This window comes from Pogona vitticeps, chromosome 5 (genome assembly GCF_051106095.1).
Source record: "Pogona vitticeps strain Pit_001003342236 chromosome 5, PviZW2.1, whole genome shotgun sequence".
NCBI lineage: Eukaryota > Metazoa > Chordata > Lepidosauria > Squamata > Agamidae > Pogona > Pogona vitticeps.
The window spans coordinates 13220809-13234747 of NC_135787.1; the positions used below are offsets into that span (position 1 = coordinate 13220809).

General features: G+C 43.0%; 1 protein-coding gene across 2 annotated transcripts in view; it reads left to right on the forward strand.

Moving 5' to 3' along the window:
• The first annotated feature begins 903 nt into the window (after window positions 1–903).
• The window catches only part of ARHGAP24 (Rho GTPase activating protein 24), a 361497-nt gene continuing 348461 nt past the window's right edge, over window positions 904–13939 (forward strand). For both annotated transcript variants that reach the window (XM_073002003.2, XM_073002006.2), the window contains exon 1: window positions 904–1059. In XM_073002003.2, coding sequence (XP_072858104.2) covers window positions 1032–1059 — 28 coding nt within the window. In that variant the 5' untranslated portion in view covers window positions 904–1031. The remainder of the gene's footprint in view (window positions 1060–13939) is intronic.

Sequence of the window (13939 nt, forward strand, 5' to 3'; positions counted from 1 at the left end):
TGTGGGAGTCTGTGTGTCAGACAGGGTACTACTGTGTGTCAGAGTACCAACCTGATAGGTTCAGGTGTCTGTGGGTTAGCCAGAACTGATAGGTTCAGGGTCTGTGCTACAAGTTAAGGGTTCTGTGTGAACCAAACTGTATGTTTGTATGAGTGAGAATAAGCCACGTTACTTTATTTTATTCACCTGATTGTTTATTTTTCCCTGTGTGTATTTAAAATAAACCTTATTCTTTTTATTGTTTAAAAATCCATCCCTGGTCTGTGTGACTTCTTACAGGGAATGGTTGGTGGCAGCTTAGTGTAACTGTGTGACATATCCCAGTAGGTCTGGGTTTGTCACATTGAGCACCCAGAGACTTGGGAAGTTTTTTTCTTTAGCGTTTGAGGAATTCCCCAGAGAGAGGGGGGGGGGGAGAGAACAAATGGAGCAGAAACGAGCGAAGCGCAGCCCTGGAGACCTCAGCAAGCAGGACAAGCGTGGCACAGCTGAGGGTGCCCAGCCGCCCGGGGCTGCCAGAGATGTCTGAGGAGTGAGCTGTCGGACTAAGAAGGTCACCCTCTCTCTCTCTCCTCGGAGCCCCAGCCACACAGGCTGCGTGTTGCAAAGCGACCAGCTGCTGAGTGAAACCCGAAACCGGCTCGCGCTGCTGCTGATGGGCCGGCCTTGGGCGCTTCCCGCAGCCGCTGGGGCTTCTTTTATTTACTGCCTGCTCCAAATTCTACGTTTTCAGCGGCGGTGAAGGGCGATCCACCGGCGGTCCTGCCATAACGGTAGCCGTTCATCGCCCTTCGCGATTTCCCACCCTCCCGCGCGTCCGCGTTCCTGGCTTTGGAGCGAGCGGCAACTTTGCGCAGCAGCGGCGGCGGCTTAAGTTTGGGTCCCTCTTGGGTTTCGAAAACCGCAGCATCGGAGCGGCGGGGAACTTTGCAGCCGCCTGTTTTTATGATCTATCCCGGTGGAAGTCCTCTTGTCTTCTTGAACACTCTCTCTCTTATTAACGGACGTGCCAGTTGGAACCTATTGCCCGTATGGATCAGCACCCCAGCAGAGAACAGGGTAGGTGGCATTAAAATAGTCCCGCCGGCAGAACCATGGCTCCAGGGCATGAGTTTCTTGACAGGTCGATCTCTACAAAAATGGCAAATGCCCTTACCTCGTAAGGCAGGTTTCCCCCCCCTCCCCCGGGGAAAAGCAGATTAAAGGATTCTTCTTCTGTGAGGTGGGTTTTAATGAGGAACTTCGGAGCAACGCACCCCTTTGCCTTCTCCAGAGGTTAAAAATAGAATTCACATTTACACTTCTCCGACGGAGGAGGTAGAGAAAGATCGATACATTTTGTGTTAGTCCTGAAGTCCCCCATGTTAACTGTCTGTGTCGGATCGCTAATAGCTGCTTTAGCACATTTTTATTCAACGGTCTGAAGTAAGGTTTTCCGACATAAATAGAGATCTGTGCACTAGCTTTTCTAATAACCCCTTTGATTATAATCACAGAAGTCGTGAAGAATCTTAACTGGCTCTGTTTTTCGGCATGAGAATTACCACATTAATGACTTTTCCTCTTAAATCTCGAAAGTATCTGCCCTACAACACAGATCATAGATTCCTTATCCTTTTTTTTTTAAAGAAGGGATTTTCTTTATAAGGTGATTATTCTGAAATCGAGTCAGATAGTAAATATCTGATGCTATCCTGGCAGGGGATTCTTTTCAAATAAATGGGGGGAAAAGTCTCTTTGGAGAAATTTGCTCTTGGGTTTCATGATTCTACTTCAATCAACTTTAGGTGTCCTAACGGTGTAGTCTTATACCAGCCTACTCTGAAGGACGTCCTATTACATGTAATGGCTCTTACTCTCAAGTAATCATGAATAGGATTGCAGTCTTAATCTTTTTGTGTCATGTTGCAAATGTGGCTTTTAGCTGAATTTCTCCACTTTCAAGGAGAATTAGACAAACATACTAAATGAGGGTATGGGTGTTTATTGATGAAGGGGGTGCTTTTTATGAAATATATTATTTGGAATCCTGAGGTATGTGGAGGTAAGCAGGTTGCCTAAATGGAAAGGGAAATTTCAGTTTTCCATTCTTCTGAGGTTTCATGCTCCTGGTTGTTTGCTGCATACTTTCTATCAGGGATGTGTGAATCTGTCAAGCTCACACTTGTCAAAGTTCCTCAGTTTTCACCACCCAGCTCATTAGGATTAAGGAGCTGACAAACATATTGGCTTGTGAGCCTTTGCTGATATGAAATTTTGTATGTAATTCCACACATACAATAAACATTTTGGTGCATTCCCCCCCCCCCCCGATGCAATATTTCTCTCAGAACACGGTTCTTTCTGACTTTCCTTCAGAGTTTCCCTCTTCCTGTGGATGTTTCAGACAGCTTTGGGGAAGACAGGATCAGCCACAATTTTATTGGACTGATTCCCCAGCATCCCGAATCAGGGATGCTATAGTACAATGGTCCTCAACTTTGGGCCTCCAGATGTTATTGAACTACAACTCCCAGAAGCCTTTGCCACCACCTCTGCTGGCCAGGATTTCTGGGAGTTGAAGTCCAAGAACATCTGGAGGCCCAAGGTTGGGGACCACTGCTATAGTAGATCAGATTATGACTCAGGACGGAGACTTGGGTTCAGCTTGCTGCTGGGATATAGAAACATTTGCGTGGCAGAGGAGAGGGATCGTAAACTATTTGCTGAACATCTCACGTACTTCAGTAACTGTGCTGTGGTCAGAAACAACTTGATGGCACAAAGCAACAACACAAGTACTGTATGACGTAAGATGGGAAAAGTTTGTACTATGGAGTTTTGAGAGAGATAGTCTAAAAATGTAACCTTTCCCATTTTTGAGTATGAGACCATGTCACAGGGCATGCCAAAAAAGGCACTTTGTCTATAGGCCACTGAGATAGGTGTGAGCTTTAGCCAAACATGGCAAGAGTAAGGTAGAAATACTATATGACCCTGCTCACCAGTATGGGGGCAACATCCTGTTATGAGCCATGTGAAGGTTTTTAAAGTTGAGACTACAGCTTTAAGAAAGAGCTAAATTCCTCCTGTCTCAGACCATAATATCAGTCCTGACCAGCCATCACATCTGCAGGTGTTAAAAACTTAACGTGCCCTGCTAAGCATGTAATGGGTATTTTGGCCCTTATGGACAACCTCAAGATCCAATAGCATTTGGTAGCCCATCTTGGCACAGAATCCTAACCTGTTTTCTGAGTTATAGCTGTAAAATCTCCCATTGTCTAGCCTTTACATACTGGCTCATCATTGAGACAGTGCTCCACACCCAAGACATAGCTTCCATATATATTGCACAAAACTCCCAGTTATCACCAGAAACAAGGCTTCCCAGGATTTGGTGTCGGAAAAATCTGAGAGAAGATTGTTGCAAATTCTGATAGGGAAAACTTTCCTCCTCTTCCTCCTCCATAAGACTTTCAAGGATTGTAAGCAATTCATTTAAATGCAAATATAGATAAATAAAAATGCTCTCAGACTAAATAAGAGGTCTGAAATTTAAGAAATCAATCAAAGAGAATGAAAAAGTGGGGGGGAGAGGGAAGAAGGGCATTCTGTGGCTAAAGTAAACACAACTCTTTTATGACTGGGTGGGTATGAGATGAGAAGTAAAAAGCAGGTGGAGTCACATGCTCAGGATTCTAATAGTATTGGGTGTGGTGGTGGGGTAAGGAAAGATATAACTCTTCACACACACACACACACACACACACACACACACACACACACCCCAATCCAAACTAGACATTCCATCCTTACTATTCGTGTTGTAAGACATACAAACAAGAAAAAAATAAATACAAACAATATACAAATGCAAATCGTTAGACAAATTAGTCAATAAAACCCTAGTCTAGCTAACCTATCCTTTAAATAAATGAACAATTTAAGACAATATTGGACATCCCAAGTACGATAAAAGGCAGCTTTAAGCAGTTCAGTTTTTACTGCCTTCTAAAAGGCTGCGAGGGAAGGGGGCTGGCAAACCTCTGCTGGCAGTTTATTCCACAGCTGTGGGGCCACAACTTGTTTCTGTTGTTTGCTCTTTTGGCCTCCCTGTGTTATTGTTTTTAATATCCTGGACAGCAAAGAGCTGTTGGGATAGGGAGATATTTTCGAGGAGAGACATTCTGACATTTCTGCTGCTTGTGTGTGTGTGTTATGAGCTGTCAAGTCAGAACCAACTTATAGCATCCCTAACGGGACTTTCAAGGTAAGTGATAGCTAAGGAGTGGTTTGACCAGTTCCACTTCCCCAGTGAGTTTCCCCGGCTGAGCAGGGAATTGAACTGTGTTCTCCAGAGTGCTAGCCCACCACTCTATCCACTACACCACATTGGGAATCCTCTATTGCTCATATAGTGGATATAAAAGTGTCAATTTGGATTGAGATCACAACGAGAAAGGGAAGATCCACCATCGCACCGCCCTCTAATCTATATAAGTCCATCAGTGCATGACTAATTACTTACAAACCAGTTCCCCTCATTGTTACTGATTGCATCGATAAGGTGTTATCTACATTGGTTCTGAGGAGGAACAGCTGAGGAAAACTGTGGGAGAGGAATACTTCAACTTTTCTTTGAAGGAAAAAGAAAAAAAATGCCCTAAAACTGTAGCTGTAGATAGATGTAGAATATGAGCAAACTCTACGACATCTCTCTCTCTCTCTCTCTCTCTCTCTCTCTCTCTCTCTCTCTCTCTCTGTGTGTGTGTGTGTGTGTGTGTGTGTGTGTTCTGTTTAGTGCAATGCAGTGCTGTGATGCTAAACTGAAAGGGGGAAAGTTGAGAGAAAAAGGGGAAGTGATTCTAACAGGTGCCACGAGATGATTTGCATTCTGTGACTGCAGTGTTCTTTGGGTTAGTTTGTTTGGAACAGTTCATCATGAAGCCAACTTTTTCTCCCCGTTTAGACTGACATGTGGTCCTTTGAAGGACCTTTTCTCTCCAGAGCTAGCGATAACTTTTTATGGGCCATCCCCATCTCCAGGATATAAGTGAGAAAACACTGTAGGTCTTAACACATCTGGCATACATATACTAGCTTGTCACAGATCTTGAAAAAGTTGTTGTACTGGACTGTAAGCCCCAGAATCCTACCCAGGCCATGGTTGGGGGAATTCTGCAAGGTGCTTTCAACACAAAACATTTTTGAGGTCTGGCTTGACTTTCAAATGCCTGAAACTCCTTCTGACTCTCCATCCTGGTTGACCTTTAAATATTTTCCCAACTGTGTTGAGTCTTCTCATTGAAAGGTACCTCCTACGTAGGTGAGAGAACCTTTTAAGAGTAAACTTGTGTAACCTTCATTCTTAGATTAGAGAATTAAGTTTACCACCACCTTCTCTCCTCCCTGTACTTTCTGTTTCATTGATCTCTAGGTCAGGATCATTCTGTACATGGCACAGGATTTCTTCCTAGTAAAATATCATGTGCCCTGGTTAGAATAGGGTGACCAATGCTTTTCTCGGCCCTTAGAAACCATGGAGGCATTTTAGCAACATCTACGTTGATTACAGAGGTCTGTTCTTGAGAAAAGCAGGAAATGGAAAAGACAACAGTAGTATATCTGTCCAATGATATTTAACTAGCTGCCAAAGAATTACTGTATTTATCCTAGTCGATACTTTGGCATTCACTACATGGACTCTTCCAGTTATGTCGCTTGAATGATATTGGTATGTGAGTGGATGTTTAACTGAAGGAGATGCTACTTGTGCACTGGAATAAAGTAGCTTCAATATCTTTTTAGGAAAGTCTCAACAGGCAGCTCTCAGGATGTTAGTAAAGGTTAGAAAGGTACGAACAGAATCTGTTGGGAAGATCTGTAAAATGAACAGAAAGTTTCCCATATGAAACCATGTTACATTGGCTTAAACCATTGATCCATCTAGAACGGTGGTTCCCAACCTTGGGTAGCCCAGGTGCTCTTGGACTGCAACTACCAGAAACCCCAGCTAACACAGCTAGTGATGAAGATTTGTGGGAGTTGCAGTCCAAGAACACCTGGGTTACCAAGGGTTGGGATCCATTGATCTAGAACCAGGGAAGGGATGGCCCGGAGGTGAATTTACCCCTCTTGTAACTGCAGTTGGCCCTTGGATCTTGCCCCTTTTCGTACGTGTGCTCTCCCTCCCAGAGCCCTAAGGGCTGAGGAGTTCTCCGGCAAAAATTCCATGGGTTCCAGCCTGGTTTTGTCACTCATGGCAGCTTTTATTAACAGCACAGAATCAGCCCCAATTGCCCCTTCCACTGTGTTCAGGACTGGGGGAACATGCCTCCACATTTCTTTCTTCTTTCCCATCCCCCTCCAATAGATATTTTAAAATTTCTTACATATCTATGATTGCCCTGTCACCTTATTGCTCATTTTTATTTCCTGCATTTTTGCCCCATAAATGGAACAGTGGAGGTGGGAGCAGAGAAGGAAGGAAGGATCAGCAGAGGTGGGACCAGAGGTCCAAAGGAAGGAAGGAAAGAATGGGGTCTGTGGAATATGAATCACATCTCATCCAGTATGAATGGTAAACTAAATCCACAATTCCTGTGGGAGCACTGATTGCAATTTCAGATGTAATACAGGCTGGGGATCAAATCACAGCTAAACCAGATGATTCTGATTTGGTTTTCCAATGTCACACACAAATTTGCTTAGAGAGGTGTTCATACTTGCTGAGGGATTCTGGGTACTGTAGTCCAAAAAGAAACTTTCCTAGGCTCTGGGTCCCCCTTCTAAAAGTTGAAGCTTGAGAAATCTTTGTGTGTTGATTACACATATATCCTGTTTTCTGATGAAGCTCAAGGTCATATAATCATCACGTGCGGCAGAGTCAATTGTGATTTATGGCAATCTTTTTCAGGGTTTTCCAAGCACAGAGTACAGCCTATGCTATAATAGTGTCCCAGCTGGCATTGGTACCAGGAATTGGTGGTACTTCTATAAAGCCAGGTAGAGACAGCTGAGAGTGTTATTTCAGTTTGTTTTTCAGATACACCACCCATTAGGTTTGTTATTGTTGCTGTTTTAAATTCAGGATGGAAAGAATGTGAGATTTAAAAACCCTGAATTTCGGAGGTAACCAATCTGGCTCGTTTGTCCACTCAAAATCTGTTTGGTTTTGATAGATTTATTTCTAAATTACTTTCAATTGAATCACAGTACAGCATTATACTTAGTAAAATATCATTTCAATGTAGCCTTTTATATGCCACTATCTGCACATGTTTTTTTTTAAAACAAAATGTTATTATTGAAGTGTTTTTATTTGTATTTATTGTAAACCAGCTTTGAACTGTGTCTGGGTCCCAGTTCTGGCAATCATCATCATCATCATCATCATCATCATCATCATCATCATCATCATCATCATCATCATCATCATCATCATCATGTCTCATCAAGCCAATCTCCATCTTCAGGATATGTGTGTGAAAACACTGTAGGTCTTAACACATCTGGCATACATATACTAGCTTGTCACAGATCCTGAAAAAGGATTAGTGACTTATGGCAACCCTTTTCAGGGATTCCCAGGTAAAGAATACTTAGAAGTGGTTTACCATTTCCTTCTTCTGGGATGTATCATGTGACTGTGCGGCTTGCCCAAGGCCACACAGGATGGCTCCCCTCCCCCCCGAGGCACACTGGAGATTCAAACTCCCAACCTCTGGCTCTGCAGCCAGATACCTAAAGAGTGATCCAGCCAGCTAGCTGGTATAAAAAGGAGTCTGCAATTGGCTTCCTATCCACCTATTTAGTAGACCTGCAGGACGGCACCATACATATTGTCAGATGATGCCCTATGGCCCATATTTTTGTTTTCCAAGCAGCTGGAATCATTATTTGCTCTTGTAAAGGTTGCATTTACATGATGCATGCCTTGCCTTTCAAGCATACGTGAGTCTTTTTTTTAACATGTAAATTCCCAAGCAAATTGATGCAAATTCCAGGCAAATTGATTGTTTCAGTCAGAATTCAGGAGTCAGCTACCTTACATACCCATTCTGAAAAGTTCAAGTTGATTTTGTCAGTGAGCACATTTTGCCAACCAAAGGCCAACAGAACAGCTGCCTTTCGTCTTCTGATGATTGTAGACCAGGTGTGCATAAGAGAAGACCAAAGTCTTGTGTTGTTCTGGATTTTAAATAGTAATAGAACTTTCAGGAGCAAAGAAGTTCACCATGGAGTACACTTAGATATTTCAAGCTGTTATTCCTACTGTGAGTTGTGATGAATGATCCTGGTTATTGCAGCTTCTCTTAACCTCTTTTTTCCCCAGTCTTAAGCTCATTTCATTTTCAGTTCATTCCATCACAGATATTTCTGTTCTTCCAAACCTAAACACAATTCATCCCGCAAATAGTCTCAGACCTTTGGACGGCCTGCTACATGGTTAGTCAATATGTGCCAATCTCACCAATCTGATGGGTCTGCGCGAACTGGGACTAGCCATGGGAGTCAACCTGCATTGTCAAGATCCTGACAGATGGGAAACACACATGGTACAAAAGTTACTTTTCTGGCCCGAAGTCCCAGAATCCTTAAGCCGGTATGGCATGTATCTATCCTATCCTAGGAATTCTGGGCGTTGTAAGATCTGTGTTCTTAGGCTGCAACTACAATGGCAAACTGAATAGGAGCGATCTGGCTTTGCAGCATCTTGAGTCACAGCCCATTTTGTACTTCTATTGCCAAAGTTATTTGTAACAAACACAGACACACATCCGACAGAGACATAGTAGTATGCTGTAATTCATCAGAGTTCTTTCTATTTCATATCAATTTTTATCTTTGTTGTTGTTCATGCATAGGTGATCTAGAATTGAACTCAGTAGTTTGTTTAATTAAAAAAAATACCTTGGGTCAACTAGGGAGAAGGACTGCAGCTCGTGGGTGTTCCTACTATCCAAAACATCCCATCCAGCTTAGTATGCCACCAGAATACCACCCACAATCATGCCCTCCCCCGTCTTTTTGGAGAACAAAACAACTGATCACATGGGGAAAGCACCATTTGAATTCCTCCAGGTTAAAAAAATATAGAAGCTCCCAGCAGAAAGGAACAGAACTCTGGTTTGTAAGCCAAAAAAGGTTGGGCTGATTTGCATTAGCCTTTGCATCATGTGACCAGCTAAAAAAAAAATTGAATACATCTGTTTTACTTCTGCAGCAAATCCCATCCTATTTACCCATGTAATCTATCCATTAGAGAATTCCACCTTTAGACCTGAAATTCCCTGTACAAAGACAGAGGCTTTAAGGTGGGGCTTATATATGTAACCCTGCTTTCTCCCTCTCTCCTTCTCTTTCTCTCTCCCTTAAATATTAGAAGCCAGACAGCAAGGAAGTATTCTATTTAAAAGCCATAGATATTTTTTTCCGCCTTTCCAAAAATCTTGGCTGTAGGATGACCCATCTTTTGGGAAACAGCCTTCAGAACAGTTGATCGACAGTGTAGATAGTTAAGAGCCAAATGGCATGGATATACAACTGGTGGGAAAAAATGGATTAAGACAAACGTCTATTCTTGCCAGGGAGTTGTTCTCAGCCTTCCAAAAAGAGCAGACTAACCATGACGTGACATCAGTGTTGGACTGCAATATGTTGGCACCCCTTTCTGTGCTTGCTGTAAACAGCAACATGTGCCAAGGAGCTCCTTGTTGGTGGGAGGATGACTATGCCAGAGAAAAATATGCCATTATTTGAACTTGTTTGTTGGCTTCAGGTATGGAAGATCTGTGGACTGGTTTCAGAGAAGTTTTGCATGATTTTAAGCAGAACTTTGGAAGGTTTCAACTCCCAGAAATCTCTCAAACCATGTTAGGTGCAGGATATTGTGAATGATGGTCCAAAGACAGACACTTTCCCAAACTGTAACTTGTAAAAATGCTTCATCAAGATGGCCCACAGGTGCTTTGTCTAAACAGAAGCCTTTATGTTTGACTTGTGTTCTACTTTTGGTGAAAGTCAGTGACCACCACCATTTCTGGTGCAAACATCCTTTAAGGCAGTGGTCCCCAACCTTGGGCCTCCAGATGTTCTTGGACTTCAACTCCCAGAAATCCTAGCCAGCAGAGATGGTGGTGAAGGCTTCTGGGAGTTGTAGTCCAAGAACATCTGGAGGCCCAAGGTTGAGGACCACTGCTTTAAGGCACTTGATGTATGTATGGTATGCATTCAGAGGGATTTTTGCTAAAACCTGTGATAAATGTTCATATAAATGGGAAGCTTACATTGGCCAAGAAGGTCACTGGCAAAACAAATGAGCCTCTCGTTGTTGTTGTTTAGTCGTTAAGTCATTTCCGACTCTTCGTGACCCCATGGACCAGAACACTCCAGGCCCTCCTGTCTTCCACTGCCTCCCGGAGTTGGGTCAAATTCATATTGGTAGCTTCGATGACACTGTTCAACCATCTCGTCCTCTGTCATGCCCTTCTGTTCTTGCCTTCATAATTTCCCAACATCAGGGTCTTCTCCAGGGAGTCTTCTCATGAGATGGCCAAAGTCTTGGAGCCTCAGCTTCAGGATCTGTCCTTCCAGTGAGCATTCAGGGTTGATTTCCTTCAGAATGGATCAGTTTGTTCTCCTTGCAGTCCAGGGGATTCTCAAGAGTCTCCTCCAGCACCACAATTCAAAAGCATCAATTCTTCGACAGTCAGCCTTCTTTATGGTTCAGCTCTCACTTCCATACATCACTACTGGAAAAACCATAGCTTTGACTATGCAGACCTTTGTCGGCAAGGTGATGTCTCTGCTTTTTAAAGACGCTGTCTAGATTTGTCATCACTTTCCTCCCAAGAAGCAGGCATCCTCTTAATTTCGTGGCTGCTGTCACCCTCTGCAATGATCATGGAGCCCAAGAAAGTAAAATCTGTCACTTCCTCCATATCTTCCCCTTCTATTTCCCAGGAGGTGATAGGACCACTGGCCATGATCTTAGTTTTTTTTATGTTGAGCTTCAGACCATTTTTTTTGCACTCTCACCTTCATTAAGAGGTTCTTTAATTCCTCCTCGCTTTCTGCCATCAGAGTGGTATCATCTGCATATCAGAGGTTGTTTAGATTTCTTCCGGCAATCTTAATTCCAGTTTGGGATTCCTCCAATCGCATGATGTATACTACATATAAGTTAAATAAGCCGGGGGACAATATAAATCCTTGTCGTACTCCTTTCCCAGTTTTGAACCAATCAAGTTGTTCCATATCCAGTTCTAACTGTTGCTTCCTGTCCCACTTCCTGTCCCACTCAAATATAGATTGGGCCTCTTACATGCATTGAAGTTCTCCATGTGAAGAAAATGCATCCACTGACCTGCACTTAGGCTCACATAAAGGCTTTCTAATCAATGAAGTGCACATAATACTTCCCCACTTAATTAGTCTTAGCAACAAAATGCCTGTTTTATATCCAGAACAGACTGCACCAGTGATGTCAGCATGCTAGTGCAAGGCCCCTTTCACCAGTGATCATACATTTTCAGAGTTACTGCAAAGGTGGTAACCAGTGCTGGCATGCACCATAACAGGGGACACCAGTTGCTGTGCCACCTCTTGTACAACTGGATGCTCAGCCAGCCGCACAGTAGCATGTGTGTGGGGAGGAATTTTCAGACAACTATAATTTTCTTGGATTTTAGCCGAAGTTCCATATTCCATCCTTGGCATCTCCAGATAGAACCAGTTAAGCCTCCTATCCGGAAAGCTGCTGCTCATCAATGTAAAACCAACTTTCTCTAACGGACTCCTCTCCAAATCTCCACACACTGTTTGGACTTAAACTCCCGTCCTGTCTAGCTAGCACAGTTAATAGGCATGCTGGCTTGGGGTGATGGAGATTTGTAATCTAACACATGTGAAAGTCGCCCTTTTGGGGAAGGCTGGTGTGTAAGGTACAGAGGTAGCTGGACCACTCTTGCTGTGCTTGAGTCACTTCTGTGACATTTTCTGCAACAAATCACTACTGTTCTGTTTTTGTTCTCTCTTTCACAGAGATCTTTGGCACTGCTGGGAATGCAATTGCTTTATTAGACACTCATTATCCAGAGGGGCAAAGATAGAAAATTTCATTTCCAGGAAAGAGAATTGCAAATATGTGCTGCATCTCTAATAGCGACAAAATGGCCAAGACTTCATTTTTTTTTAAATAGTGTCCAGTACATTTGCAACAAAGGGAAATGAGACCATTATTATTTTTAATGGAAGGGCGACTTCCTCCTCCTTCTGCCTGTTTCTGTCTGATTACAGATAAATACACATATTGGCAGAACTCAGTCTGTTCCCATTTTCAGGAGCCGAGTGTTGGTCCTTATATTGCCATCGATGCACAAAATAATGGTAGCAGCAAGCTTAGCAAAATCCCCCCAGTGTGCACCAAACAAACTTTAGGGTACAAAATAATGGGGATGGAGGCAACACTCAGAAATTGGCTCAATGAGAGCTGAACATGGTTGGTAGGCATGGAAGCTTGACTGTTGGGAGAACTGGCTGAAAACCAGGAGTGGATTAGATTGGAGTGTCCAGGGGAAGGGACTTGCTGACCGAGGGCTTGGTTACACGTGGGGGAAATGATTTTAAATTGGGTTTAGTATGCTTGAAATCAGTTTTTAAAAGTCTGACACAACACACATGGGTTTTTTTTTTGCTCAGGAAACATACTTATTGGTTGCAAAGTATTCTACTTGGCCATGAGAGGATTGTTGATTTTAAACCACTTGTGAAATCAATTTATTCTGAATCGTTCTGGTGTATTTGAATGCCTCAGTCAGTGCAAATTGTGTCTGTGGGGGTTTGTGAAGTAATGGATGGGTTTGAGGCTGCAGGAAAACCAGGCAGTCCAAGCTGAAGAGAGCCAGCAGAGAGAAAGATTGGGTGGGAAATAGTGCTCCATCCTTGCAAAGCCTAGAAGCTGCCAATCTTGTCAATTTCGTCAGTTTCATTTTGCCATGCACTGGTGTGCCTACCCTCTTGCCAGTTCCGGCTGCTAGTTCCATGGCTCCCTATCCTTCCCCAACCTGTCTGTCTGTCTCCATGTGTGTGCATCAGGCTGCAAGGAAAGTTTGCAGTCCAATCCATTTTAATTTTCCCCCTTATCTGTCATACTGAAGTCGTACTATGCCAGATTGCAAGAAATAAAACAAAACATTAAAAAACTAATTAAAAATAATGCCACAGTAGTGGTGGCTTATGGCTTTGAGAAGCAGCCAGCTTGAGGGCAAGTGGGTGCAGTCCAAAGCCTCAAACGTTGTGATTCTAAAAGTCCTTGTATCCCTCTCGACCAATACACAATGCAATTTAAAAATGGATTAAAAGTTTTCCCCATAGGATGCACACACCAATCCAAAAACCATGTGACTACCTTGTGACTTTAAACCGACTTCAAAACCCCTAATCCATATCCCGATTCAATTCCACCCTGACTGAGAAAAAACAGAACAGTATTTTTATTGTGTAACTCCACCCCACCCCTTTGTGCCATCTACTCTGTTTCCCTGAAAATAAGACCTAACCTGAAAATAAGCCCTAGTATGATTTTTCAGAATCCTCGTAATATAAGCCATACCCCAAAAATAAACCCTAGTTAAGTGAAACTCCGCCCTTCACCACTGTGCAGCAACCAGAAGAAGATGAGATGACTGTAAAATAAAACATCCCCTGAAAATAAGCCCTAATACATTTTTGGAGCAAAAATTAATATAAGACCCTGTCTTATTTTTGGGGAAACACAGTAAAATGTACTTGGGGAAGCATCAGTTTCTGTGTTGTAAGTGTACAGTGATATCTTATTGTGCCGCATCTGGTAATTATAAGCTCCTCAACGGAACGTTTTTGTTGCTCCGCTGAAAAACAAACTGAGCAGCTCAAGAAGAAGTATATTTGCTCTGAGGAGAACTATATCCCAAAG